The 27,022-nt window shown below is 65.3% G+C and overlaps 4 protein-coding genes and 2 pseudogenes across 4 annotated transcripts; 4 read left to right on the top strand and 2 right to left on the bottom strand.

The window, feature by feature from the left end:
- Positions 1-340: 340 nt before the first annotated feature.
- Positions 341-4,397, bottom strand: LOC117438461 (calsenilin-like; annotated as a pseudogene).
- LOC117438462 (cytochrome c oxidase subunit 5B, mitochondrial-like) lies at positions 4,182-5,560 on the top strand. The gene is given in 5 exon segments (XM_034073974.1): positions 4,182-4,341; positions 4,636-4,709; positions 4,809-4,908; positions 5,335-5,361; positions 5,364-5,560. Coding segments are annotated over 5 exon segments (378 nt in total). The 5' UTR covers positions 4,182-4,247; the 3' UTR covers positions 5,447-5,560.
- A 549-nt stretch (positions 5,561-6,109) lies between these two features.
- LOC117438463 (transcriptional activator protein Pur-beta-like) lies at positions 6,110-7,330 on the top strand (annotated as a pseudogene).
- A 4,294-nt stretch (positions 7,331-11,624) lies between these two features.
- Positions 11,625-14,858, top strand: LOC117438459 (histone H2A.V). The gene is made up of 5 exons (XM_034073970.1): positions 11,625-11,806; positions 13,938-14,015; positions 14,165-14,278; positions 14,359-14,488; positions 14,584-14,858. The coding sequence occupies exons 1-5, from the start codon at positions 11,804-11,806 to the stop codon at positions 14,643-14,645; spliced, it is 387 nt and encodes a 128-aa protein (XP_033929861.1). The 5' UTR covers positions 11,625-11,803; the 3' UTR covers positions 14,646-14,858.
- A 1,681-nt stretch (positions 14,859-16,539) lies between these two features.
- Positions 16,540-20,904, top strand: LOC101871309 (stAR-related lipid transfer protein 7, mitochondrial). The gene is made up of 8 exons (XM_034073972.1): positions 16,540-17,020; positions 18,453-18,628; positions 18,731-18,780; positions 18,909-19,019; positions 19,090-19,172; positions 19,303-19,402; positions 19,654-19,738; positions 20,240-20,904. The coding sequence occupies exons 1-8, from the start codon at positions 16,581-16,583 to the stop codon at positions 20,392-20,394; spliced, it is 1,200 nt and encodes a 399-aa protein (XP_033929863.1). The 5' UTR covers positions 16,540-16,580; the 3' UTR covers positions 20,395-20,904.
- Positions 20,905-22,452: 1,548 nt separating this feature from the next.
- Positions 22,453-25,410, bottom strand: LOC117438455 (collagen alpha-1(I) chain-like). Its single transcript, XM_034073967.1, has 6 exons — positions 25,267-25,410; positions 24,110-24,486; positions 23,701-23,849; positions 23,433-23,591; positions 23,235-23,359; positions 22,453-22,650 (listed from the first exon to the last, which is right to left on the bottom strand). Exons 1-6 carry the CDS (start codon positions 25,408-25,410, stop codon positions 22,456-22,458), a joined length of 1,149 nt encoding a protein of 382 aa, XP_033929858.1. The 3' UTR covers positions 22,453-22,455.
- Between the last annotated feature and the right edge of the window lie 1,612 nt (positions 25,411-27,022).

Raw genomic sequence — 27,022 nt, forward strand, 5'->3', positions numbered from 1 at the left:
CCCCCCGTGCCCGCACCGGGGGGTTCCCCGGAGCCACCTACGTCACGTCCCGCTCTTTGCCCTCTCCGAGTACCCGCCCCCCTCTCAGTCCCAACCAATGAGAAAGCCGGCACCGACCCTCCGTGCAGCCAATGGGAACGGGAGGCGTTAGGCCGCGCAGCCAATGAGAGAGCGCAGAGTTCCGCCTCTCAGCCAATGAGAGCCGGAGCGGGAGGGAGCAGCGGCGTTGCTAGGATAACGCCGCGCGGCCGCGGTGTGGGCGCCGCCATGACAGCGCCGAGGCCCGAAATCCCGTTTTTAACCCCAAATTGTGGCTGTTGCTTAATTATAAACACCCGCAGGACCCCGGTCCGTTAGAGAGAGTCCTCGAACAGCCGCAGGGAGCTCACGATGGCCTCGTCCTGCGGGGACGCAGCGTCAGCCCCGAGCGGCCGCCATGACCATGGAGGGGAGGTGAGGAGGAGGAGGGGGATGAAGGCCATGGGAGCCCCGCACCTTCAGGCACGTGTCCAGGAACTCCTCGAAGGTCACGACCCCATGCCTACCGTCCTGTCCATCTTCTGTTGGGGGAAGAGATGGGGTCAGGGGGGTGGACAGGGACAGCACCGGTGGGAGACAGTGACAGCACAAACACACTGACAGTGACAGCACCGGACACAGGGACAGGCCCCATTGGGTGCCAGTGACAGCACCATTGTGTTGCCAGTTACAGCACCTGGACCCAGTGATAGCCCCATTGGGTGACAGTGGCCAGCACCGGTCCCAGGTGACAGCCCCATTGTGTCCCAGTGACAGCACTGGTCCCAGTTACAGCCCCATTAGGTGACAGTGACAGCACCAGACCCAGTGGCAGCCCCATTGTGTCCCAGTGATAGCACTGGTCCCAGTGACAGCACTGGACCCAGTGGCAGCCCCATTGGGTGACATTGACAGCATCAGTCCCAGTGCCAGCCCACTGTATCCCAGTGCCAGCACTGTTCCCAGTGCCAGCCGCAGACCCAGTACAGGCCCCAGTGCCAGCCCCACTGTGTTTGCTGGTTTGAGGTGGGACGCTCTCACCTGGAAGAAGAGCTCCACGTGCTCCACAGGAGCACAGCCCTGCAGCATGGGCCGGGTGGCTGTGCCCCATCATGTCATAGATGGACGTCAGGATCTCCAGCATCTCCTAAGGGGGATGGAGCAGTGACAAGGACCCCTCTGTCCCCATCACCCATCCCTTGGGTCACCCACCCCCCGGTCACCTCCTTGCTGGATGCAGCCATCCTTATTGATGTCGTACAGGTTAAAAGCCCATTGCACGCTTCTGCTGCACCGTCCCCCTCAGCAGCACCGAGAGCCCAGCACGAAATCCTGCCGGAGGGAAGCGGTTGTGAGTTGGAACATCCCTATGGGACCTCATGGATGGGGCCCTCACCACCCCCTGCACCGGCGCTCATGGATGCCCTGCTGGGAATTGTGTTTTCTCCCTATTGATCCCGTTTCCATTCTCGCTCAGCAGCTATTTTTAATGCCCGCGGTGGAGCCGGTGCCGCAGTTCCGGCCATCGAGCCCGAGCCAGAGCAGAGCTGCGATCCCGAAGGAAGAGCTCATGGATCACCTGGAAGCACAGGGCCCCGTTGCGGTCGGCGTCGAAGGCGTCGAACAAGAGGTGCGCGTAGGCGCTGGCGTCTGTGGGACAGCAGGAGCCGGTGATGCCACCACCACATCCCAGCCCCCAATCCCGTCGGCATCACCACCGGCACTCACCCCTTGCGGGAAGAACCGGGAGTAGATGAGCGTGAAGGTTTCCTCATCCACGAGGCCACTGGGACACTCCTGGCAGGGCAACGGGCACCGGTGAGGCCGCGGCTCCGGTGTAGCCACACTGGGGGTGAGGACCCCCCCCCCAACTCACGCTCTTGAAGCCGCGGTACAGGAATCGCAGCTCCCGCTTGGAGAACTTGGTCTGTGCCAGCAGCTGCTCCAGCTCCTCCGGTTGGTGCCGGGCGGCCGCCAGCTCCACCTCGACCTCGCCTCCGTCTGCGGCCTCACCGCATCATTCCCGGCTCATCCCACCCCATCCCGACCCCCAGGACCCGATGCTGGACCCCACACTCCCCCTTGTGCAGGGGGGGAAAGGGCACTGCTGGGTTTGAGCCATCCCCAAGGGGAAGGCACCGGATGCCAGAGGCTCCGGCAGAGCATTCCCAGGGTGTGGAAGCTCCGGCTCTGGCGCTGCCGATGCCGCCTCCCGCTCCGGCCGCCCAAGGTAATTAATAAATGATGCCTCATTAATAATTGGTGCTTGGGAGGCCTCATGGAGCTGCTCAGTGCCAGGATCGGGAATGGGGTGGGAAAACTGGCCCAGGGAGAGGCTCTGCAGTGCTGGGGCAGCTGGAGGGCCCCAACCCCCATCCCTCCGGAGCCGGGTGTCCAGGGGGTGATGGAGAAGCCCCTTCATCCAGATGGGTACTGGGGACCCCCGTGTCCTGTCTCTGGGGGCATTGAGGTCAGTGGGAGATTGGGACAACCCTTGTGAGGGTTTGGGGGTCACTGTAGGCTGGGATCCTCCCATCACCCTCCCTGGGGGGTCTCAAGGGGCACAAAGGTCCCAGCCCCCCTGGAGGGTCTCTGTGAAGGGGGTTCCCTGCAACCCCTCAATGCGGTGCTTATGGGGGACTGGCCCCAGCCCAGCCCCATAGGGAAGGGCAGAGCAGAGCTGGGCCATGACGAGGCAGGGCGGGGGCAGGGAGGCTGCGGCCCCCCCCGCACCCACAAACCCTCAGGTTCACCCCCATAGGGCCATAGGGGAACCCCCAAAACCCTGCAGGTTTGACCCTAAGGGGCCTATTGCTGGGCCCAACAGGTCCTTCAATGGGGAGAAACACCCAAGAGATGTGGGGAGGGCGGAAACCAGATTAATTAATGAGGATTAATTAGGGTTAATTAAAGGGGGGGGGGAGGTACCTTCCACAGAGATGGGCTCCAGGATCCCGAACTGCTTGAGGACGGCAATGAAGAGGAGGATGACGACGGCCACGGCGCACAGCTCCATGCCCTGGATGCCCATGGCCGTGGTGGGGCGAGGGGGGGGGACCACGGGGATGGGGGTGTCCTCTGTGTGTCCCCCCCCCTCCGGCACCCCGGGCTGGGGTGCGGTGGTGCTGAGCGGGCGGCGCTGCAGTGGGGCCGTCCCTCCTGCCCTCCTCCCTTGGCACCGGCCCATGGCCCCCCCCCCGGCCATGGTGCAGCCCTCTCCGGCCACAGGGGTGCAAAGTGGAGCCTGGTACCACCCCCCCCACCGCCCCCCCCCCCTGCACCCATGGGTGCCGAGCACAGCACAAGGCCTTGGAATTGGGTTGGAAAAGAGGTGGTTTGGGGGTGTCCCAAGGACACAGCAGGGGCAGGGGGGGTTATGGTTGCACCCCCCCGCTCAGAACACAATGGGTTGGTTAATGGGGGGGTATAAAGGGGTGGCCTCATCAGCACGAGGTGTGGTGTCCCCAAGGCCCTGGGACATCTCCATCCCCTTTGGGCTGTGCCGTGGGGGGGTCCCTGTCCCCACAGCTGCACAGACCTTGTCCCCATCACCCCATGGGTGTCCCCATTGCTTGGGCTCCTCCTGTCCCCAGGGTCCCAGGACGTTGTCCTCATGATCCCATCTCCATCCCCGGGGGTGTTCCTGTCCCCAACACCCAATGGACATCATCCCTACCCCCCCCCACTGTGTCCTGTCCCATAGGGGTGACCCCATCCCTTGGGATCCTCCTGTCCCCAACACCCAATGGACATCATCCCTGCCCCCCCCCCCACTGTGTCCGTGTCCCATGGGGGTGACCCCATCCCTTGGGATCCTCCTGTCCCCAGCACCCAATGGACATCATCCCTGCCCCCCCCCCCACTGTGTCCGTGTCCCCTGGGGGTGACCCCATCCCTTGGGATCCTCCTGTCCCCAACACCCAATGGACATCATCCCTGCCCCCCCCGTGTCCCTGACCCATAGGGGTGACCCCATCCCGTGGGATCCTCCTGCCCCCCAGGCCCTGGACACGTCCCCATCCCATGGAGCGTCCCCATTCCCCCCCCCCACTGACCCCTTGGGCCGCACCGAGGGGCGGAGCCAGCCGCAGAGGGGCGTGGCTTCAATGACCAGGGGCGGAGCCAACATCAGGGGCGTGGCCAGGCAGAGGGGGCGTGGCTTCACTGCCGGGGGGCGTGTCCTCAGGCCCCGGACCCGCCGCACTTCCACTTCCGCCGCCGCCGCCGCCATGGCCTCAAGGTTACTGCGGGTGAGCGGGGCCCTGAGGCTGCTGCCTGCGGCCGGTGCCCGAGATGTGCCTGTCCGAGGCCTCGCTGCGCCCGGTGAGCGGGGAACGGAACGGGAACGGGATCGGGACCGGACCGGGATTGGGAACGGGAACGGGACCGGGATCTGGACCGCGACCGGGACCGGAACCGGGATTGGGATCGGGATCGAGATTGGGACCGGGATTGGGATCGGAACCGGGATTGGGATCGGAACCGGGACCGGGATTAGGATCGGGATTGGGACCGGGACCGGGGATCGGAACTGGGATCGGGATCGGGATTGGGACCGGGGGCAGGCCGGGGAACTGGGCAGGCCGCGGCCTCCGGTGTGAGCACGCTGCCCCGCAGGCCGCCTGGCCACCGATGAGGAGCAGGCGACAGGCTTGGAACGGAAGGTGATGGAGGCCATTAACAAGGGCCTGGTGAGTGCGGGGGGGGGGGCCGGGGGGGGGGCGGGGCTCCGGTGGGTGGGGGGGGCAGGTCCCGGTGTGACCGCTGTTAACCCCCCCCCCCCCCCCCAGGACCCCTATAGCATGTTCCGGCCCAAGCGGTACGCGGGGACCAAGGAGGACCCGAACCTCGTCCCGTCCATCACCAACAAGCGCATCGTGGGGTGTGTCTGTAAGTGACCCCCCGGATCCCATCCCACATCCCATCCCACGTCCCATCCCCCATCCCATCCCACATCCCATCCCTCATCACATCCCTCATCCCATCCCTCATCCCATCCCACATCCCATCCCTCATCCCATCCCTCATCCCATCCCACATCCCATCCCTCATCCCATCCACCACATCCCATCCCGCATCCCATCCCCATCCCTCATCCCATCCCACATCCCATCCCACATCCCATCCCACATCCCATCCCACATCCCATCCCTCATCCCATCCCTCATCCCATCCCTCATCCATCCCACATCCCATCCCCCACATCCCATCCCCCACATCCCATCCCCTGCATCCCCCCCCCCCCCCCCCCCGATCCCATCCCGCATCCCATCCCACATCCCTTTGTCCGTCCCCTCTCCCCCTGTCCCTCCCTAGGTGAAGAGGACAACAGCTACGTGGTCTGGTCTGGCTGCACAAGGGCGAGGCTCAGCGCTGCCCCTCCTGCGGTGCCCACTACAAGCTCATCCCACACGAGCTGCCCCACTGAGGACCCCCCCGGAGCTGTGTCTGAGCCCCACACCTCGAGGAGCCTCCCCCTTCATCTTCCCCTTTCCCCCCTGTCCATGGAGCTGCTCCCCCCATAAAGAGTTTGTGTCTGTGAGCCCCTGACTGTGTTTATGGGGGGGGGGGGTCGTGACCTTGGGGCTGTGTTTTGGGGGCAGCCCCCGGGTTTGGGGTCACTGTCAGGAGGAGAGGGCTGGGAATGGGGGGGCTCAAAGGGGTGCTCAGGGGGCACCTGCACCCCCGTGTGCTGGGCTCTGGGACCCCCCTCTCTGTTCCACCCTGGGGGGGTGGGATCCGTCCTCAAGGCCCCATCAGTGCCTGGGGGGGCTGATGCCCTCCATGGGTACCCCCTGCCCCGGGGGTACCATTGAGCTCCCCCCCCCGGCTCTGCAGTGGTTCAGTCCCATGAACACGGGTCAGGAGCAGCCCTGGGCTCGGGGGGGTGTCCCCAGAACACTGTGACCCCCCCCGTTGATGACGTCATCAGTGATGTCATGCACCGCGGAGCAGGCAGGATCCGGTACCCGAGACAACTGCAGCCATGTGCGTGGCCCCGCCCGGCGCCGCTGACGCTGCCGGTGACGTCATGCCGCTCGGCGCTGACGTCACGCACCGGAGGGGAGGGGCCCTCTGCGCCGAGCCGTGAATGACAGGCGGGGCTGGCGGTGACGTCACAGGGGAGGGGGCGTGGCTTAGCTCAGAGGGCGCGCGGGGACGCGGTGGGCGTGGCCCCCCGCCGCCCGCGGAGTGCGGCGGTGACGTCACCCCTGTCGCAGAGGGGCGGGGGCGGGGCCCGCCGGAAGCGGGGCGGTCGCGCGCGGAAGCGGCCGGCGCGGGGCGGACAAGATGGCGGGACGGGGACAGCGGCAGCGAGCGCGGCGGAGGCTTCGGTACCGGCAGCGGCGGCGGCGGCGGCGCCGGGAGGGGGGCGGGGCCCGAGCAGGAGACCCAGGAGCTGGCGTCCAAGCGCCTGGACATCCAGAACAAGCGGTTCTACCTGGACGTGAAGCAGAACTCAAGGGCCGGTTCCTCAAGATCGCCGAGGTCGGCGCCGGGGGCTCCAAGAGCCGCCTCACGCTGTCCCATGGCCGTGGCCGCCGAGTTCCGTGATTACCTCGGTGACTTCATCGAGCACTACGCGCAGCTCGGCCCGTCCAGCCCCGAGCAGCTGGCCCAGGCCGCGGGGCCCCCGACGGCGGCGACGGCGCCGGTGCCGGCCCCCGCCGGGCCCTCAAGAGCGAGTTCTTGGTGCGGGAGAACCGCAAGTATTACCTGGACCTGAAGGAGAACCAACGCGGCCGCTTCCCTCCGCATCCGCCAGACCGTCAACCGCGGCCCCGGTGGCCCCGGGGGGTTCCCCGGTGGGCCCCCCGGCCTGCAGAGCGGTCAGACCATCGCGCTGCCTGCCCAAGGGCTCATCGAGTTCCGCGACGCTCTAGCCAAGCTCATCGACGACTACGGAGGGGACGAGGACGAGCTGGGCGGCCCCGGCGGCGGCGGCGGAGGCCCCGGGGCCGGGGGGCTGTACGGGGAGCTGCCCGAGGGCACGTCCATCACGGTGGACTCGAAGCGCTTCTTCTTCGACGTGGGCTGCAACAAGTACGGGGTGTTCCTGCGGGTGAGCGAGGTGAAGCCCTCGTACCGGAACGCCCATCACTGTGCCCTACAAGGCTTGGGCCAAGTTCGGCGGCGCTTTCTGCCGCTACGCCGAGGAGATGCGCGACATCCAGGAGCGCCAGCGGGACAAGCTGTACGACCGGCGCACCGGCCCCCCCGGCCCCGGCAGCGGCAGCGGAGCCGGCGACGACTCGGACGGCGACGACGTGGACGACGACTGAGCCCCGGATGTCACCGCCGGCCCCATCCCCGAACCCCCCCCCCCCCCCCAACCTGCACCAGCCCGAACCGGACCCGACCCCCCCCCCCCCAATGCCACCGGAGAGAGGCGGAGCTCGGCCTCGCGCTCCCGGTGCTCGCGGGGGGAGGCCCGTGCCGATGGGGGCACCAGCGACACCAGCCACGTGCCGGCACCGGAGCCGGAGGGGGGGCAGCGGCGGAGCCAGAGCCGGGGCGGGGGCACACATGGACCAACGTCGGATCTCGTCTGTACCCAGCCTCTGGGCTCCCCTCTTCACCCCATTTACATCCCCTTGGCCCCCTTTGCTTCCCTCTTTCCCCCTTTGCTTTCCTCTTTCCCCCCCTTTGCTTCCCTCTTTTCCCCCTTTGCTTCCCTCTTTTCCTCCTTCTCATTCCCCCTCCTCCCCCTTTGCTTTCCTGTTTCCCTTTACTTTCCCCCCTTACTTTCCTTTTCCTTCTTTTAACTTTTCCTCCTTTCATTTTCCTCTTTTCCCCTTATTTTCTCTCTTTTCCCTCTTTCTCTCCCTCATTCCTTTCTATTTCCATCCGCTTTTCCCCTTTAATCCCCCCCATTCCCTTCCCTTCCTCCTCTCTCCCTGGTTTTTGGGATACAAACCTCCCCCCATCTCCAGACCCGCAGATTCCTCGGGATTGAGGATTCCCCACCGGGATCGCACAAGGGAAGCTCGAACCGGCCCCCAACCCTTCCCCTTGTCCCTGCCCCGGCCCCGCAGCCGCCTCCTCCCCCTGGATCCGCGTTTCCTCCTGCAGCACCGACCTCAGGCGGGATCCGGACCTCACTTTGGGGCTCATTGAGGGTTTTTCCCCCTCTCTTTGCCCCTGCCGGGGGCCCCCCCATCGCCTCGCGCATTAAACCGGAGGTTTCCGCTCTCAAATCGTCGTTTCCCCCCCCCCTTCCCACCCGTTTTATCCTGGTTTTCCCCTCTTTTCTCGCTCACTCGGCCCCTCCAGCCCTGCGCGTTCCCAGCGGCCCCGGACTGAGCTGGGGCTCCAGCGCTCGTCATTCCAAAGTTTCCTGCTCTCATCCCACAGCTTCTCCCCTTGGAGGACTTGGAGTTTTCCTGCTTTTTATGGAGTTTTCCCGTTGTTTTTCCGGGAGCCGCCGCCGCCTCCTTAACTTATTGCCGCGGATCCCGGCGGATCCCTCCGTATCCTTGGGAAGCCTCGAGCAGCGGAGGGGGGGATGTGACACCGTGGCCCTCCTCACCCCCAAGGAGCAGCAGCCGTGGGGGGGGGGGACACCGTCCGTCCATCCGCTTCCAACGCTCTTCCCAAGGGGTTTTTAACGCGGATTTCTCCCTTTCATCCCGTTTTTAAGCCGGTTTCCTCACTCACCACGGGAGCAATAGTCTTTTATCTCGGTGTCCCACCTGCGTCCGTACTGTATTTTGTACCCGAAGGCAGCTCTCAGTGACGTCCTGCTGGACCCCCCCCCAGCTCCGCTCTTCCCACTCCTTCCCGAAGGAGATTCCTGGGGGGAAGCGTGGCTCCGCCGTGCCGGACTGAGCGGCGGGCGCCGGCGCCAGACGCAGGCGGTACCTCTCCTTTCATTTTAGAAGAGGATGAGCTCTATATATATATATATATAAACGATATATATATATTCCTATATTTTGGGGCTGAATTGCAGGAATTTAGCCTTGCCTTTCGACGCCAGCCTGGCTCGAAAACCATGGGATACATGGAATAGGAGGAGAAACAAGAGGCGAGTAAAGCCAAAAGGAGAACAAAATCCATGGCAACAACGCAAGCGGGAGCCGGGGCCGCGGCGGCGTCGGCAGCACGAAGCCTTCCTCCTGCCGGATTCCATGTGGGAATCTTCCATTTGCCAGCGCAGGAGATGGGGGAGAAGAGCAGAGAGGCAGAAGAGGCCAAAACATCCCCAAAGTGATGGAATCAGGAGGAATCCAAGCGGTGTCCGGAGGAGCCGCGGCACCAGCGAGGACTCGGGTGGCTGCTCCGGGGGGGGGGGGGGGGGGGGTTTTGGGGGGGGTTTTGGGGGTTTCCTTTCGGTTGGGTGAGGCCAGGATCAGCCCTGAGGTGATGGTGATGGTGGTGATGATGATGGTGATGGTGACACATCATCAGCGCCGGGAACGCCGCGGTCCGGCTGTTCCTGTATCTATATATATGTAGATACACCTCTCCCGCGCGTGTGTGTACATATATGAGGGGCTTTGGGGGGGGAGTTTGCTTTGGATTCTGTAGAAAACAAATTCCTTTTGGGTTTTGGGGTTGGTTTTTAATCGGGAGGGGGAGGGGGGGGAGGGAAATGATCCCAAATCCTTGGATCTTCCAGCTGGGAGTTGCTCCGGAAGGGCCGGGTTGTGAGCGCGCTGTGGCTGTACAGAACTCACCTGTAAATCTTGTATAGCGCCCAAACCTCGCTGTATATACCCCAAACCGTGCGGAGCACCGGGAATAGTGGGAATGCTTCAAGTCAATCTTCCCCCTCCCCCAAAAAGGGATAAAAATGGGAATTCTCCTGCCTTGGTCCCGGCCGCTTTGGGGGTGAGGGGCACGGAACGGGCCCTCGGTGACGGCTCCGGGTGACTCCTTCACCGGCTCCCGTTTGGAGCCGAACCAAAAGCTTCCAAAATCCACGGAAAAGGAGCAAAACCAAACCCTGGCAAACCCGACGTGACGGCAACGGGAGCGAACGGCGCCGGAGCCCAGGCCCGACAGAGCTCCAGCACCAGGGCAAGCGTTCCCGCTGGGAGATGCCAACCGCGGCTCCGAGGGAGAGGCTGGCGGAGCCGGTCGAGCCGGTCAGGCCCCGGTCGCTCCGGTGGATCCAGACGGGACGAGCACCTCGGAGAGGCGGTGAGCGCAGCAGGAAGGTGCCGGCGGGGGGGGGATGCTGGAACAGCACCGGATCCTCCGGGATGAGCCGGGATCTGCCACGAGCCTGACCCCGCTCCCCCCCCCCCCGTTCCCGCAGACCCTTGAGAAAGAAGAAAGTTTTATTCCTCTTATTTTTTTAATGAAAGAAAAACAGAAAACAACCACATGCACTTTAGGCAGCCCGAGGAGGGGCTGCCGGCGCAGGGGGGGGGGTCCCGTGCCCCCCCCCCCCCCTTTCCCCCATTGCTTCCCTCCCTCATCCCTGTGCGGCCGGCGGTTGCCGAAGGCAGGGCCCGGATCCCTGGATCTTACCACTAGCGCCAGACGACGCCCGGCGTGAGGAGCTCCTCGTGCCTCTGCTCCTCTCCTCCCCCGTAGCAGATTTTTGCAGATGGAGTTTTACAAGTCTATATTTAAAGAATTGTATGTTTGTAACAAATAAAAAGTATGCGGAAAAGTGAATGGAAAACAACAAAAAAACCACCAAATCCCGGCCCGGCCCCGTCTGGATCATTGGGGGGGGTTGGGGGGTGCCGTTGGTTTGGGAAGGGGGTGCTGTGGGACTTATGGGGCTCTGGGCAGATGGGGCTCTGGGAAGGAGCCTTGAGGCTTTAGGGGCCCTTGGGGGTGGGATATGGGGGAAATCTTGGGGCTGAATTATGGAGCTTTGGGGAGCACCTATAGGGCTCTGGGGGACCTTAGGGCCAAGGGGAGGACATGGGGGGCCCTGGGGAGGGCTATGGGGCCCTGGGGAGACATGGGACCTTTGGGGGGGCCCTAAGGCCTCTAGTGGTGACCTATGGTGCTTTCACACGGGACCCCTATGGGGCTCTGGTGGCGTCTTGAGGCTTTGGGGGGGATCCCTGGGGTTTTGGGGGGACAGTCAGGGCTTGGCCGGGGACCTATGGGGCTTCTATGGGACTCTTATGGTGCCCTGCGCACAGCCCGAGGCCTCAGCTGCCGCGGGGCCTCACCCCGGCCGGCTCCAGGGCACAGCTGCAGGGGCCCCGGCCATGGGCAGCTGCTGCCGGCGGGGCAGGTGCGGCCGTGGGGGCAGCTGCGGGGCCCGGAGGCACCGGGGGGGGGGGTGGGAGCCGCTCCTGCCCCGGCCCTACCTGCACAGCCGGGACCGAACCGGGAGCTCCGGACCGGGATCGGGCCCCGACCGGGACCGGCCCCGAGCGGCGGCCCCGACCGGAGCCTCCCCTCAGCACGGAGGGGCGGGGCCGGAGAATGGGCGGGAAAGGTTTACCTCATCCCATTGGTTAATCGAGCCTTCTGTCATCGTGGCCCCGCCTCCCCTGGCTGGTCCGCTGTTTCTATTGGATGATACGCACGTCACTCCGAAGCACCGCCCCCCCGGCGCGCCACGCCCCCGCCCTCACCCCTGCGTGCCGTGTGCAAAGGAAAAACAGCCGTTAAACGGGCCGCGGGGCGGGGCCAGGCGGGGGAAGTAAGAAGCCGGCTTCTGATTGGTGGCAGCGGCGCGTTCAAACCAGCACGGCGCGTCCCGATTGGCTCGCGGCGCCGCCGCGGCAGGCCGGGCTCGCTCGTCGCTCGCGGCAGGGTTATTGTCTGGCGGCTCCTGAGGCGGCTCCAGCGCGGGATCGGCGGCACTATGGTGAGGGGCGGGGGGGGGGTCCGGTACCGGGACCCGGTCCCCATCCGGTGGGACCGGAGCCTCTCGTTGCCGTGGGGCCCTGCGGGACGGGGCTTGTGCCGCTGGCTCCTGCCGCTGTCACCGGGAGGGCCGCGGGGGGAGCGGCGCTGGCGGCGGCTCCGGGCCCGGTTCTGGGGTTGTTTGCGCCGTGAGGAAGCGGCTGTCAGGGGGGAAGCCCCGTCCGGTCCCGGCGGAAGGAGCCGCTGCCCTGCGGCTTCCGTAGGGCCCTGCTGGGGTTCGGCCCCCGCTGGGCACGGCCCGGGGGTAGGAACCTGCTGCGGCCGCGGCTGTAACCGGAGCCCCCGGGGAGGGTACGCGAGCCCCGGTGCGGGGAGCGGTGGCACCGGGGAAAGAGCGGCGCTTCGGGGGGTTCAGGCCCGTCTGGAGCGGTGGGAACGGGGGGGAAAGAGGGATCCGGTTGTTGCATCCAGGGAGGCTTCCCTGTGGGAATGCGCTCCCGTGGGGAGGAGGGAAGGAGACGCCGGTGCTGGGCCTGTCAGTGCTGTCCTGCACGGGGAAGGAGCAGATCAGCTCCTGAGCAGCCTGAGCTCCATGGGGGAATCATCACCGGAGCCGGAATTCCTGCAGGACCGAGCCCGGGATGGGGATCAGCTTGGAAGTTTCCCCAAGCGATGCTTCCAAAGGAGCTCCAAGGGCTTCAGATCCTTTTGGATGCGTCTCTGCTGCTCTGACAGCGCAGTGCTGGTGACAGCCCTGTCCCGGTGCCGGCATTCCCGGTGCCGGCATTCCCGGTGCCGGCATTCCCGGTGCCGGCATTCCCGGTGCCGGCATTCCCACTGCCGGATCTGCTTCATCTCTCCCCTCCACGGGAACTGTTTCCTTGCACCTTCTTGTCCCCACGGTTGAGTTTAAAGAGCGCCCGGAGCCCTGACAGCTGCAGTTCCTCCTTCATAGGCAGGAATAGGGATTGTGGGTTCCGTGCGTGCTCAAAGCCAGGGGTTTACATGGGCCCATCGTGGTTTAGGCTCTGCTCCCCCTCTCCAGGGTTTCTTTGCTGCTGTTTGCTCAAGAGAGCTGATTTCGGGGGTGTTTTATGTGTTGCTCTCATGTTAAAGGGGTTTTCACCCCAGGGAGGGCTTCACTGCAGTGACAGATCCCAGCTGGGGGGTTCGTGACCCGAGTTCCTGCCGGGGGCAGGTTTGAACTCAGCACTGATGATCTGACACCCACCCGGTGGATGGGAGCGCAGATAACACCCACAGAGGCAGCAGAGATCAGTCATAAACACACCCAGAGCACAGCCTGTACCCAGCGCCGCTGCCTTGGGGCAGGATGGGGACAGGCTCAGCCCCATGGAGATCCCAGTGCATCTGGGGGGATCTCCCTTAATTTTCCCACTTCATTTTGTGTATTTATTCGATGTAATTCCAATTATCAACACCTGGGTGTGGATTTTAATATTCAAATGAGATTATAATGAGGCTAGATGGCCCAGAGGACACCCTGATGGGGTTTTGCTGGCTCGTGAAGCTGTGTTTTGCTGCTTGTCCAGGTGGTGTTGGGGTGTTACACTCTGAGGATGGTCCTTCTGATCTGAACGTTGTTAACTGGGTTTCTCTGTCCTGTTTACATGGAATCCCAGCTCCAACCCCAACCCCTTCCACTGCAGCAGCTGCTCCAAGCCCCTGTGTCCAACCTGGCCTTGAGCACTGCCAGGGATGGGGCAGCCACAGCTGCTCTGGGCACCCTGTGCCAGTGCCTCAGCACCCTCACAGGGAACAGCTTCTGCCTAAGAGCTCAGCTCAGTCTCCCCTCTCTTGGGCAGGTTCAAGCCATTCCCCTTGGCCTGTCCCTACATCCCTTGTCCCAAGCCCCTCTCCAGCTTTCCTGCAGCCCCTTTAGGCACTGGAGCTGCTCTCAGGTGTCCCCTTCAGGAGCCTTCTCTTGTCCAGGCTGCCCCAGCCCAGCTCTCTCAGCCTGGCTCCAGAGCAGAGCTGCTCCAGCCCTCGCAGCAGCTCCATGGCCTCCTCTGGCCTCACTCCACCAGCTCCAGGTCCCTCTGGTGCTCTGGGCCCAGTGCTGGGCTTCGGGGTGGCTGCACATGCATTAACTCCGGTGTCTCTCCCTGCAGGCTGGTGGGAAGGCAGGCAAGGACAGCGGGAAGGCCAAGGCCAAGGCAGTGTCCCGCTCGCAGAGAGCCGGGCTGCAGGTGAGGCAGCCCCAAACCTCCCACCTTAGGGATGCTTTGGGATCGGGGTTCACCAGGACCCCATGGGGATGGGGGGGGGGGGCTCAGAGCTCCCTTTGTCCCCCCCGTTGCCCTCGGAGGGGTTAACACCGGGGTCACTCCCACCCCAGTTCCCCGTGGGCCGGATCCACAGACACTTGAAGACCCGCACCACGAGCCACGGGCGTGTGGGGGCCACGGCAGCCGTGTACAGCGCAGCCATCCTCGAGTACCTGACCGCAGAGGTAGGTCCTGCCCTGCCCGCCCCATAGGGGCTGCGGCAGCCCCAGGCTGCCCATCCCGAGGGTCCCCCGTGTCTGGGCAGGTGCTGGAGCTGGCAGGGAATGCCTCCAAGGATCTCAAGGTGAAGCGCATCACCCCCCGGCACCTGCAGCTCGCCATCCGCGGGGATGAGGAGCTGGATTCCCTCATCAAAGCCACCATTGCCGGCGGAGGTGAGTGACCCCCGTCCCTAACCCACAGCGGGCAGGGGTTCCCCGTTCCCTTGGCCCACCCCGGGAGGGTTCGGACCCCCCTGCTCTGTCCGCAGGTGTCATCCCCCACATCCACAAGTCGCTGATCGGGAAGAAGGGCCAGCAGAAAACAGCGTGAGGAGGGCAGGAGGGGAAGCGGCCGCTCCCCCCCCCCCCCCTGCCGCCGTGCCCGGGACACGAGGAACGGGGGGGCTCATAGGGAAGAGTGGAGGGCAGAGCCCGGGCAGGGCCTGCGGGGGGCAGGCGGCGGCGGGGGGGGTGCGGGGCCGGGGCTCGGCACCTCCGGCCTTTTATACACCGGGGACGGATAAAAGCGTTTTTTACATAAGGATCAAGCTGTTCTGTGCTGAGGGGAGCGGGCGGGGGGGTCACCGGGGAACCGGTAACACCGGCACCCCCAGGCCGCCAGCACCGCTGCGGCTGCGCTGCTGACACGCGTGTTCTCCCGCCCCTTATGCAAATGAGGGGTATGTAAATGAGGTGGGAGGGGAGAGGCGCGTACGCGGCTCCCTCGGGGTCTCTACCCCGGTACCCGGTGCCTCGGGCCCGGGTGTCACAAGATGGCGGCGCTGGGGCGGGCCGGCGCTCAGCCGGTAACATGGCTGCCTCGGGATGTTCCACGCCGCTGCACCGGGGGGGGCAGCCCCGGTGGTCACCGGTTGCTCCCCCCCCCACGCCGTATCCCGGTGGAAACCGGCCCGGCCGCACTGCTGACCCTGCTCGGTGCCCGGGTGGGTAACGGACGGCGTTGGGGGGGGCTCAGCCCCGCTCCGGCCCTCACCGGCAGTGACGAGCGGCGCCTCCCCCACCTCCGCAGTGGTTTGCGCCGCCCCGCCCCCGCGGCGCCTCGGCGCTTGCCATTGGCTGGGCGCGGCGGGGGTGGGTATAAATAGAGGAGGTTGGGGGTGTACCCCTCTATGCGCTGCTGGAGCCGGGTCGGGGAGGTTCTGTTCCCTTCCTGGTGTTCCCTATGGGAAGTGGGGGCGGGGGGCTCCCCCAGCCCAGCTCCATGGGGGGGAGCTCAACGTGAGCCCGACGGGTGCGGTGAGGCCGAAAACCAACCGGGTGCTGGGCTGAGCTGAATGCTGTGAGCTCAGGGAGGGATCCTGCCCCTCTGCTCTGCTGAGACCCCCCTGCAGCCCTGTGTGCGGTGCTGGGGTCCCAGCATGAGCACATGGAGCTGGTGGAGCAGGTACACAGGAGGCCACGAGGATGCTCAGGGGCTGGAGCAGCTCCTGTATGGAGCCAGCCTGAGAACATTGGGGCTGGAGAAGAGAAGCTGTGAGGAGACCTCAGAGCAGCTTCCAGTGTCTGAAGGGGCTACAAGGATGCTGGAGAGGGGCTCTGCATCAGGGACTGTAGGGATGGGACAAGGGGTGATGGGTTCAGACTGAAACAGGGGAGTTCAGGTTGGGGATAAGGAACAAATTCTTTACTATGAGGGTGCTGAGGCACTGGAATGGGTTGCCCAGGGAGGCTGTGAATGCTCCATCCCTGGCAGTGTTCAAGGCCAGAATGGACAGAGCCTTGGGTGCCCTGGTTTAGTGTGAGGTGTCCATGGCAGGGGTTGGAGCTGGATGATGTTAAAAGCTCCTTCCCAACCCAAACCACTTTATGCCTCTTGTGCTGTCCCCCAATCCCCCCATTGCCCCATGAGAACCCCACCCCTACTGTTGTAACCCCACACAGACCCCATAACCTCCCATTGCCCCATGAGAACCCCTCCGCTGCTGTTGTAACCCCACACAGACCCCATCACCTCCCATTGCCCCCATAACACTTCATTACTCTCCATTAACCCCCATGCACCCCTCACTGCCCCGCCCTCTGCCGGGGGGCGTGGCCTCGCACAAAACCCCGCCCCCTCCCTGTTCTAAGCCACGCCCCCCGTGCCCTTGCCTCCTCTCCCTCCCTCAGTAGGGGGGCGTGTCCTCCTCCCCACCAATCACCATCGAGGAGCCTCCTATCCTTCAGCCAATAGCGATGCGCGGCGCGCCGCGATGACGTCAGGGGCAGCGCGCCGCAGGGGCGGCCCCGCTGAGGCAGCGGCGGCATGTGGGCTCCGCGCCGGCCGCTCGCCGGCCTCGTGTCCCGGTGCGCCCGGTCCGGCCCCGCCCCCTCCCGGACCCCCCTCCGGGACCCACCGGAGCGGACCCGGAGCACCGGACAGGGGTCCTGGGCCGGGTCCTGGTGGTGGCTGCTCCGCGGCCGGTACCGAGGCCGCACCGGGGAGGCGGAGCCGGCCGGGAGCACCGGAGGCGGCGGACGGGGGTCCTGGGCCTGGTTCCTGCTCCGCGGCCGGTACCGGGGCCGCACCGGGGAGGCGGAGCGGGCCCGGAGCACCGGAGGCGGCGGACGGGGGTCCTGGGCCTGGTCCTGGTGGTGGCTGCTCCGCGGCCGCGTGGCCTTCGCCGCCACCGGGCGGCTCATGGCGACCCTGGCCGGGGTGTTCGTGTGGGACGGGCAGCGCATCGAGGAGGAGGAGCTGCAGCGGTGCGTGTGACCCCCCCCATCCCCCAACCCCCCTCTTAGGGCCCATGGGGGTCCGGACACCCCCGACCCCTCGGGGTACCCCCCCGGGTATAGGGTAGGCCCCATAGGCTGAGCGGGGGGGATGCCCCTCGAGTTCACCCCTGAGATCTATGGGGTGGTGCCCCCCTTGTCCCCGTTTCTGGGTGCGGGGGGGGTCCCCTTTGTCCTCTCCTGTCCCCCCATGGGGGCTCGGTGGGGATTTGGGGTGTCCCTTTATCTCCCCCTCTATAGGATTTGGAGTGCCCCTTTAGCTCCCCCTCTATAGGGTTTGGGGTGCCCCCTTAGCTCCCCCTCTATAGGATTTGGGGTGCCCCCTTAGCTCCCCCTCTATAGGGTTTGAGGTTCCCCCTTAGCTCCCCTTCTATAGGGTTTGGGATGCCCCCTTAGCTCCCCCTCTATAGGGTTTGAGGTTCCCCCTTAGCTCCCCTTCTATAGGGTTTGGGGTGCCCCCTTAGCTCCCCCTCTATAGGGTTTGAGGTTCCCCCTTAGCTCCCCTTCTATAGGATTTGGGGTGCCCCCTTAGCTCCCCCTCTATAGGGTTCGGGCCCCCCCCAGATGCTGGTGCTGCCCATCATAGTTGGCAGCTACACCCCAAGTCTGATCCCACGGGATGGCTCCAGAGGCACCTTCCCTAAGGAGCCTCGAGCCCCGTTTGTGCCGCCCGGATCCCAGTGCTGGGAAAGGCCCCAGATCCCATTCCCATGTGAGCCCTGGACCCGCTGCCCTTCAGGGCCATGGGGATGATCCCACTGCAGTTTTCCACTGCGCTCAGCAGCTCCCGGCTTAGGCCTGGGATTAAGGGGAAGCAGGGCCGGGATTATCCCATCCCTGGTGCTCGGAGCCTCCTTGTGAGGATCTCTCCAGCTCCATCCGCTGCCCTTGGATCCCTCCTCTTTGCTGTTCCCTTTCTCCTTATCCACCACTCACTTCCCAGCCCAGCAGCTGCTGCCTCCTGGCTCAGGCAGGTGGGAATCCATAGGGAATAACTGGGATCAAACCCAAGGAATGGGATCCCAGGATCACCTTTCCCATCCCCTCTCCCCTCTCCTTTAGCTCTGCTTTCCCTGGGATCCCAGGCAGGGATGGGGGGCATTGGGGTGTGAGGCAGCCAGAGCTGCACCCCCAGATGTAGCAAAGGGGTTTGTGGAGCCAGTGTGGGATCCATGCAGGAGTCTGGTGACTTCCAGGGAATGGGAATTCAGCCGGACCAGTGTGACCGGCCTCACTGGTGCCAGTCCCTTTGGCACAGTGAGTGCATTGGGAATGAGCCTCGGGGCTGTCAATGGGGGGGAAGCAGCAGCTCGGGATGGGTTATCCCGGATCTCAGACCTGGATCCAGTGATGGTGCCGGCCATGGGCTGGTGACTGATGGGCTCTGGGGCTCTGCTCCCAGCTCTGCGCAGGAGATGAAGCACATGGAGAACATTTCCAGCCTGTTCCAGGGGGATTCCCAGCGCCTGGAGCCGCGAGTGGAGCAGGGGGAGCAGCCCTGGGAGATGATCATGGATAAGAAGCACTTTAAGCTCTGGCGACGGCCGATCGAGGGCACCCACTTGTACCAGTACCGAGGTAGTGCAGTGGGAACACTCCCATTGCAGCCCTTTGGGGGGGGGGGGTCCTGTAAATCCCTTTCCCTTCCCATCCCGGGATTTAAACCCCCTCTTCCCACAGTGTTCGGGTCCTACACGGATGTCACTCCCCGGCAGTTCTTCAATGTGCAGGTGAGCACCTTGGGCATCAGCTTTGGGCTGAAGGGACCTTCAGGCTCCTCCAGCTCCATGGAGCAGCCAGATGCAGGATCCCTCTGGATCCCAGCTCCTCACCCCCCTGCACTCGGCTCCCTCCGCAGCTGGACACTGAGTACCGGAAGAAATGGGACTCCCTGGTCATCAAACTGGATGTGATCGAGAGGGACTCGGCCACAGGCTCCGAAGTGATCCATTGGGTCACACACTTCCCGGTGAGCAGCCCCTTTCCCATCCCCTCATCCCAGGAAGCCACTGGGCTCATCCCTGCCCTTTCCCTCCCAGTATCCCATGTATTCCCGGGACTACGTGTACGTGCGACGCTACAGTGTGGACCGGGAGAACAACCTGATGGTGCTGGTCTCACGGTGCGTGTCCATGTCAAACCACAGGGATCTGCCTTGAAACCACAGCAGGTTTTGGGGTGCAAGCCCTGTTCTCTTGGTGCCCATCTCCAGTGCACCTCATCCCAAGCTGCTCCCATCTCCTCCCCTGCAGGGCTGTGGAGCATCCCAGTGTCCCGGAAGATCCCGAGTACGTCCGGGTCAGGACCTATGAGTCCCAGATGGTGATCCGGCCCCACAAAACCTTCGATGAGGTGGGTCCGAGGGGGGCAGATGAGACCTTCCTGCTGCTCCAATGGGATCTGCTCCTTCTCCAGCTGATCCCCACTGGAGAGGGGGATCAGTCCCTTCCCTGCTCCCAGGTGCCAAACTCCCTGCAATCCCATTGGGAAGCACTTAATGCTCCTAAATCCAGCATCAGGATTATTCCTACAGGGAATCCAGGGGGGGAGGGGGGGTTGGAATGTGGAATTCCTGCGGGCTCAGCTCTGCTCCTCCTCCCCAGAATGGGTTTGATTACCTGCTGACCTACAGCGACAACCCCCAGACCGTGTTCCCCCGTTACTGCCTCAGCTGGATGGTCTCCAGTGGTGAGTGATGGGAATTCCCACCCCTGGGCTGGGAGATTCCATCTGGAGCAAGCTGGAGGCTCCAGCATTCCCTATGCCGGGAGCAGGAATGGGAGGAGATGCTTTAAACTGGAGCTGTGGAGGATTTGGGGGGGGTTGAGTGTGGGGCTGCTCTTCCTTCCGCATGGGAAGGGGTCTGTGCTGAGGATATCCCATCAATCCCAAAGGAAACTGAAGGGGGATTCCCCTTTTAACTCATTCCCAGCCCCGGGATCCGAGTTCCCAGAATGGAACTGGAGTCAATGGGGGAAGTGTGAGGAATGCCGGGATGCAGATGGGCTGTGGATCCATTGGGATAGCAGCAGAGCTGCAGCCTGGGGAGGGAGAAGGGAGGAAAAGGAGATGGGAGATGATGGGAACAGGGAAAGGGAGGAAGGAAAAGGGAGGCCTGGGGTTGGGGGGGGTTGATCAGCAGCCCCAGTGCCCCCATCAGCTCCCGTTATCCCATGTCCTTCCCACCAGGAATGCCGGATTTCCTGGAGAAGCTGCACACGGCAGCTCTGAAAGCCAAGAAGCTGGAGCTGGAGGTTCGGGATTACCTGTCAGCCAAGGGGCTGGAGGGCAGCGAGGCCAAGGCCGAAGGCAGCCGCAGCCCCGCGCAGCTGGAGTATGCCTGAGGATCCCATGGGATCCAGGGGTGCTGGACTGGGAATGATGGGGGGGGAATATCCCATATCCCCCTTTGTTAACCCCTCCCCCCCCAGCTCCTTGTGCTGTCCCTTTCCAGCCTCTTGGAATGGTTTTGGGTCTGAATTTTGTATGGATGGAGCTGGATGGGGTTGGAGGAGGATGCTCCACATCACCCATCATGGGGGGGTCCCCACCCAAAGCCCATCCAACCTCCTCACCTTGAACTGGGGAGGCTGAACTGGGTTAACTGGGATGAGGGAACCGCTCTTGGGGTGGGTTTGATCCCAGGGCTGATCCTGCCGGATTCCAGCCCAAGGGGGGGGGCCTCATGTCACAGGCCCCTCACTGGGAATCCCGTTTCACTTCCCACCTTCAGGAACCCCATTGGAGGATGTCCCTATGGCAGCGTTAATGGGGTGTCCCCCTCCTCCAACCCCCCTTTAACCCCCTTAGGAACTGACCCCCCTATTCTATATAAATGTGAATTCCCACCTAAAGCCCTTGGATCATGGGAAGGGGCTGGGGGTGCAGGGGCTGTTTGGGGGGTGACACTGGGGGGTCCCTGCCGGCCGGGGGGGGCAGTGGCTGTGCCCCCCCCAGAGGAGCTGTTGCTCTATGGGTGACACCGGCAATGCCCACAGCCCCATCACCCCCCCCATGTCTGTGCCCCCCCCCCGGGGTCATTGGGGTCAGGGGGGGCCGCGGTGCTCACTAACCTTTATTGCAGCAGCACAAGGGGGGGCTGTGACCCCTGACCCCCCCACGTTGCTCCCAACCCCCCCCCCCCCCCCCAGTGCCGTCAATGGTGCCACCATGGCCGCAACGGGGTCAACATGGGGTCAGTGGTGCCACCATGGTCACAACAGGGTCACCATGGGGTCAATGATGCCACCATAGCCCCGGTGCTGCCATGCCCATGTCAACGTCCCCATGCCCATAACGCTGTCCCCATGGCCCCGGTGTCCCCCCGGCCCCACCCCCCCCGGCCGCATCTGTGCGCTGCTCCTGCTCCACCTGCCCCATGGTACACCCCAACCCCCCCCCATCTGCCCCATGGCCCCCCCCACTCACTCTTTTGGCCCTTCCTGGCCAAGCAGCCCCGGTGGGTGAGGGCCGCGGCCCCCCCCGCAGCTCGGGCCGGGATCCGCTGCTCCTGGGGCCGGGGGGCACCTCCTCCTCCTCCCCATCCTCATCATCCCTACGGGGTGGGCTCCGCATCACGGGGACCCCCCCGTGCCCCCCCCGCACTCACACTGCCCACGGCAGCTGCGGATGGAGCCATAGAGAGCCTGGGGGGGGGGGGGGGGGGGGGGGGGGCTCGGTGGTGGCCCGTGGAGGGGGGGGGGAACCGGGGCTCGGGGGGGCCCGTGCAGGTCGGTGCTGAGCAGCATCAGGGCACAGGTCAGGGAGTGAACCGTGTCCGGGGGGGGCAGCGCGGGGGGGAGCCCCCAGTGAGGACACCGTCCCCCGCAGCGCCAATGGGGGCCCATAGAGCTGGGAGGGGATGGGGGCTCAGGGGGTACCTGTGGGTGCCTGTCTATGGGTACCTATGGGGGCTATGGGAATATATGGAATTCTATGGATGTTTATGGGCATGTGGATGTCTATGAGTGTCTATGGGTGTCTCTGGGTGTTATGGCTGTCTATGGGTCTCTGGGTTTCTATGGGTGCTATAGGTGTCTATGGGTCTCTATGGGTTCCGGGGGGATCCCCAAGGAGTGGGGGGGGACCCCAAAGGCTGCGAAGGGGCCTCGGGGTGGGGGAGGGGAGGTCAATGGGGAACCCCCGCGGGGATTTGGGGGGTGACCCCAGGGTCTTTGGAGCTCCCCGAGGTCACGTGGGGTCCCCACGGGCTCGGGGGTCTCTGGGTCCCTCCCTCCCCCTCACACCCCCCCCCCCCCGTCTGCACCTGGCCACGCCCCTGTAGTGACCACGCCCCCCCCGACGGTGCCCCCCCCACTCCCCTGCACACCCCGAGCCGGTTCCATCTCTTTATTACCCCCGGGGGGGGTCGGCGGTTCCCCCGCCCCCCCGCTGCCCCCCGGGGGTCAGATCCGGTGCAGGTAGAAGGCGGTGGCGCCGTCGGGGGGGGCCAGGCCCAGCTCGTGCCCCCCCCCGGTGCTGAGGAAGGCCCCGGGGCTCGCGGCCGCCTCGAACGTGTGCGTGGAGCCCCCGAAGCTCTTATAGAAGGTGCAGGGGGCGGCGCTCTCCTCTCGCGAGATCAGCTCCAGCAGCCCCACATCCTGCGGGGGGGGCAGCGCTGGGGCACCGGGGGGGGGGCAACACCTGGAGCTGCCCCTGGAGCTGAGCACAGCGGGACCCACCTCGGGGGGAGCTCCTGTGGGTGCCCAACCTATGGGTGCCCTCATGTTGGGGTGACCTCCTATGGGTGCCCAACCCTGGGGTGCTTCACCTATGGGTGCCATCACCTCAGGATGCTGCACCTATGGGTGCCCAACCTCGGGGTGCTCCCCCTATGGGTGTCTCAAACTTGGGGTGCTCAACCTATGGGTGCTCCCCCTATGGGTGCCCAACCTATGCGTGCCCAACCCTGAGGTGCTCCACCTATGGGTGCCCTCATCTGGGGGTGCTCCCCCTATGGGTGTCTCAACCTATGGGTGCTCTCATGTTGGGGTGCTTCACCTATGGGTGCCCAAACTTGGGGTGCTCCACCTACGGGTGCCATCACCTCACGATGCTCCACCTATGGGTGCTCATCGTGGGGTTCCCCACCCATGTGTGTCTCAACCTTGGGGTTCCCCCTCTCGTGCTGACCCAGGGGTGCCCTCCCCTCGGTGCTCCCCCCCCATGGGTGCCCCCCCCGTACCAGCAGCTGCAGCCGGGGCTCGGGGCCGGGGCTGCAGGCCAGGGCCCGGCTGCCCCCCCGGATGCCCACGAGGAGGGGGCAGCGCCGGCGCTGCAGGTGCGGGTTGGGCACCGCACTGAGGGGCTCTGCGGGACACGGAGGGGCCGGTTGGGGGGGGGGGGCAGCGGCCGCGGGGCCCCCCCCGCCCCCGGCACTCACCTTCCTGCTGGGCGCTGGCTCCCTGCAGGGGGAGGGGCACGAGGCGCCCCCCCCGCAGGCACAGCCCCCGCTGCTCCGGGTCCCGCAGCACGAACCGGTACGGGCGGCCCCGGGGCTGCGGCGGCGCCAGCGACGGCCCCGTCAGCTCCGGGGAGGACTCTGGGGGGGGCACAGGGGGGGTGAGACCCGGGGGGGGTCGGACATCGGGGCACGGGCAGGGGGCACCGGGACGGGCGGGGGGGGCCGAGCCCCCGGGCACAGCCGGTACCTGGCCCCAGCCACTCGTCGAACAAAGCCTCCATGTCGGGGTCGGTGACGGCCTCCGGTGCATCCCCGGGGCCCGAGCCCCGCTCCGCAGAGACCCCCCCCGGCTGCTGCAGGGGCCGCTCATGGGGTCCCCGGGGCCCCTCGGCCCCACTGTGGCCCGGGGGGACAGGGACACGTTGGGGTGAGGGCGGGTGGGGGCTGGGGCCACAGCCGGGGGGGGGAGGAGACCAGCGTGGACCCAGCCCCATCCCACCCGATCCCCATTCCATTCCCATCCTATTCCCGTCCGCATCCCATCCACATCCTGACCCCATTCCAACCTCATCCCATCCCATCCCCATCCCATCCCCATCTCCATCCCATCCCCATCCCGTCCCCATCCCATCCCATCCCCTCCCATCCCCGCACACCGGCCGCTGCTCTCAGTCGGCTCCAGAGTGAACTCGCTGCAGCCGCTGCCGGCAGGACCCGGCTCGTTCCCGATCGGCTGGTACCGGATGATCGGAGCCTGTCCCGGGATGCGGCTCTGGCTCTTATAGAGCAGGGAGCAGAGCCCGGCCCTGGCCTCGGGCGGTCCCGGGCTGGGCTGGGCCGGGGATGGGGAAACCTCCCCCGGTGCCCGAGTCCCTCCGTGTCCCGGTGTCCCCTCCACGGCCCCATCCCCATGTCCTGGTGCTGCTCCTCTGCCTTCGGGTCCCGCATTCCTGTGTCCTCCATATCCCTGTGTGCCGCACGCCCGTGGCCCTGGGATGTCCGCACGTTCCTGTGCCCCATGTCCGTGTGTTCCCTACATCCCATAGACCTGCCCGCACACATCCCCTGCCCCTGTCCCCCTGTCCCTGTCCCCTGTCCCTGTCCCCTGTCCCTGTCCCTGTCCCTGTCCCTGTCCCTGCAGTGTCCCCACCTCTCCCCCTGTCCCCCCATTCCCCCGTCCCTCTGCTGCCCCCATCCCCCCCCCGATCCCGTTCCCGTCTCCCGGGGCCGGTCGGGACCCGCTGGGGCTGCAGCGGTTCCAGGCTCCCCCCTCCGGTGCCCCAGCCCCTGCTGCCCCCCCCCCGGTGTCCCCGTCCCTTTCGTGCCCCCATTTCCTTGCTGTGCCCATTGATGTCCTCACGATGTCCCCATTGCTTTGGTGTCCTCACCCCCATTGTGTCCTCATCCCTTTTGGCAGCCCCGTGGTGTCCCTTGCCCATGTCCCCATCCCATTGGTGCCCCCATCGATATCCCCATCCCCAACGATGTCCCCGTGTTCCCGCAGTGTCCCCATGGTGTTATCATCTCCCTGTGTCCCCATCCCATTGGTGTCCCCATCTCTTTGGTGTTCCCATTGATGTCTCCATTCCCATAGTGTTTCCATGCTCACTGGTGTTCCCAGTGATATCCCCCTCCCCACTGGTGTCTCCATTTCAGTGGTGTCCCCATTGATGTCCCCATCCCATTGGTGTCCTCATCCCCATTGGGGTCCTCAACCCCATGGATGCCCCCATCCCATTGGTGCCCCTATGGTGTCCCTATTAATACCCCCATCCCAATGATGTCCCCACGGATGCCCCCATCCCATTGGTGCCCCCATGGTGTCCCCATCAATATCCCTGTTCCCACTGATGTCCCCATCCTCATGGATGCCCCCATCGACATCCCCATCCCCAATGATGTCACTATTGATGTCCCCATGCCCAGTGATGTCCCCGTGTTCCCGCAGTGTCCCCATGGTGTTACCATCTCTCTGTGTCCCCATCCCATTGGTGTCCCCATCGTGTTCCCATTGACATCCCCATCCCCACTGATGCCCCCATCCCGTTGGTGTCCCTACCCCATTGGTGCCCCCATTGGTGTCCCACCCCCACTGATGCCCCCATCCCATTGGTGTCCCCATTGTGCCCCCATCCCCCGGTGTCCCGGTGCTGCCCCCGCTGCCGGTTCCTGCCCTGCAGGCTCAGGCTGGGGCCCGGGTGAGGCACCGGGACCCGTTCTGGATGCCCATGCCGAGGGGCAGCCGCGGTTGGGCACCCACAACACCTCCTGTGGGGTCCCCCCCCGCTGCCGGGTCCCCCGCTCACCCATGGACGGGCACAGGGGGTCCCGGCTGCCGTCGGGGCTGGCGCAGGCGGGGCTCGAACTCGGGACCTCGGGGCTGGAGGAGCAGCGCCCGCCTCACTGCGCCACCGCAGCCCGGGTGTGTGCTTGGGGGGGGCTGCAGGGGGGGGGGGCTGGGGGGGGTCCCTGTGGTGCGTGTGTGCCCAGTGTGGTTGTGGGGTGCTTGGATCCTGCCTGGGGTGGGGGGGTCCTTGGGGTGCTGCGGATCAGGGCAGGGGCCTTGGGGTGCATGGGTGCTGTTGGGTCCCTGAGGTGCCTGCTGGCTGGGCTGGGGGTCCATAGGGTGCCTTTGAGCTAGGGCAGGGGAGCCTGGTGTGCATGGGGTGCCCCAGAGCCTGGGGTGGGCTCCTTGGGGTGCACGGGGTGCCCGGCAATGAGGGTCCCTGGTGCAGGGGGGCACCCAGCAGCCTGGGGGGGGGAGTCACTGTGGAGCAGGGGGTGCCTTGGATCCGGGTCCAGGGCTCTGGGGGGGCCAGACCTTGAAGGGGGTGTTGAGGAGGGATCTCCCTTTCCCCATCCCATAACCCCCCCGTGTCTCTTCCCATTCCCGGCAGCAGCAGGAGGAGCTGGAGCAGCAGCCAATGACCCGGAATGGGGGGGCCGGAGCCCCCCGGATGCACCCGTGGTTCCATGGGGAGCCCACTCCCGATGCAATGTGTGTCCACAGGCGGGATAAGGGAGTGTTTACCCGCCCCTTATGCAAAATAGCTATATGTAAATGAAGTAGGAGGGGCGATACGTGTCCCAGGGCTCCCCCGGGGTCCTGCCCTTGCTGGCCCTGCCCCGGTGTCTGTCCCGGTGTCAGGGTGCAGGGTGTCCGTCTGTCCTGGGTGCTGGGAGACACGGGTGTCTGTCCTGGGTACTGGGGTGCAGCGTGCAGCCATCTGCCCTGGGTGTCAGAGACACGGGTGGCTGTCTGTCCTGGGCCATGGGTGCCCATCTGTGCAGGTGTCAGGGTGCAGGGTTCCTGTGCTCAGTGTCAGGGTGCAGGGTTCCTGTGCAGGTGTCAGGGTGCAGGGTTCCTGTGCAGGTGTCAGGGTGCAGGGTTCCTGTGCAGGTGTCAGGGTGCAGGGTTCCTGTTCCAGGTGTCAGGGTGCAGGGTTCCTGTGCTGGTTGTCAGGGTGCAGGGTTCCTGTGCAGGGTGTCAGGGTGCAGGGTTCCTGTGCAGGTGTCAGGGTGCAGGGTTCCTGTGCAGGTGTCAGGGTGCAGGGTTCCTGTGCAGGTGT

This window comes from Melopsittacus undulatus, unplaced genomic scaffold (assembly GCF_012275295.1).
Source record: "Melopsittacus undulatus isolate bMelUnd1 unplaced genomic scaffold, bMelUnd1.mat.Z mat_scaffold_348_arrow_ctg1, whole genome shotgun sequence".
Classification (NCBI taxonomy): Eukaryota; Metazoa; Chordata; class Aves; order Psittaciformes; family Psittaculidae; genus Melopsittacus; species Melopsittacus undulatus.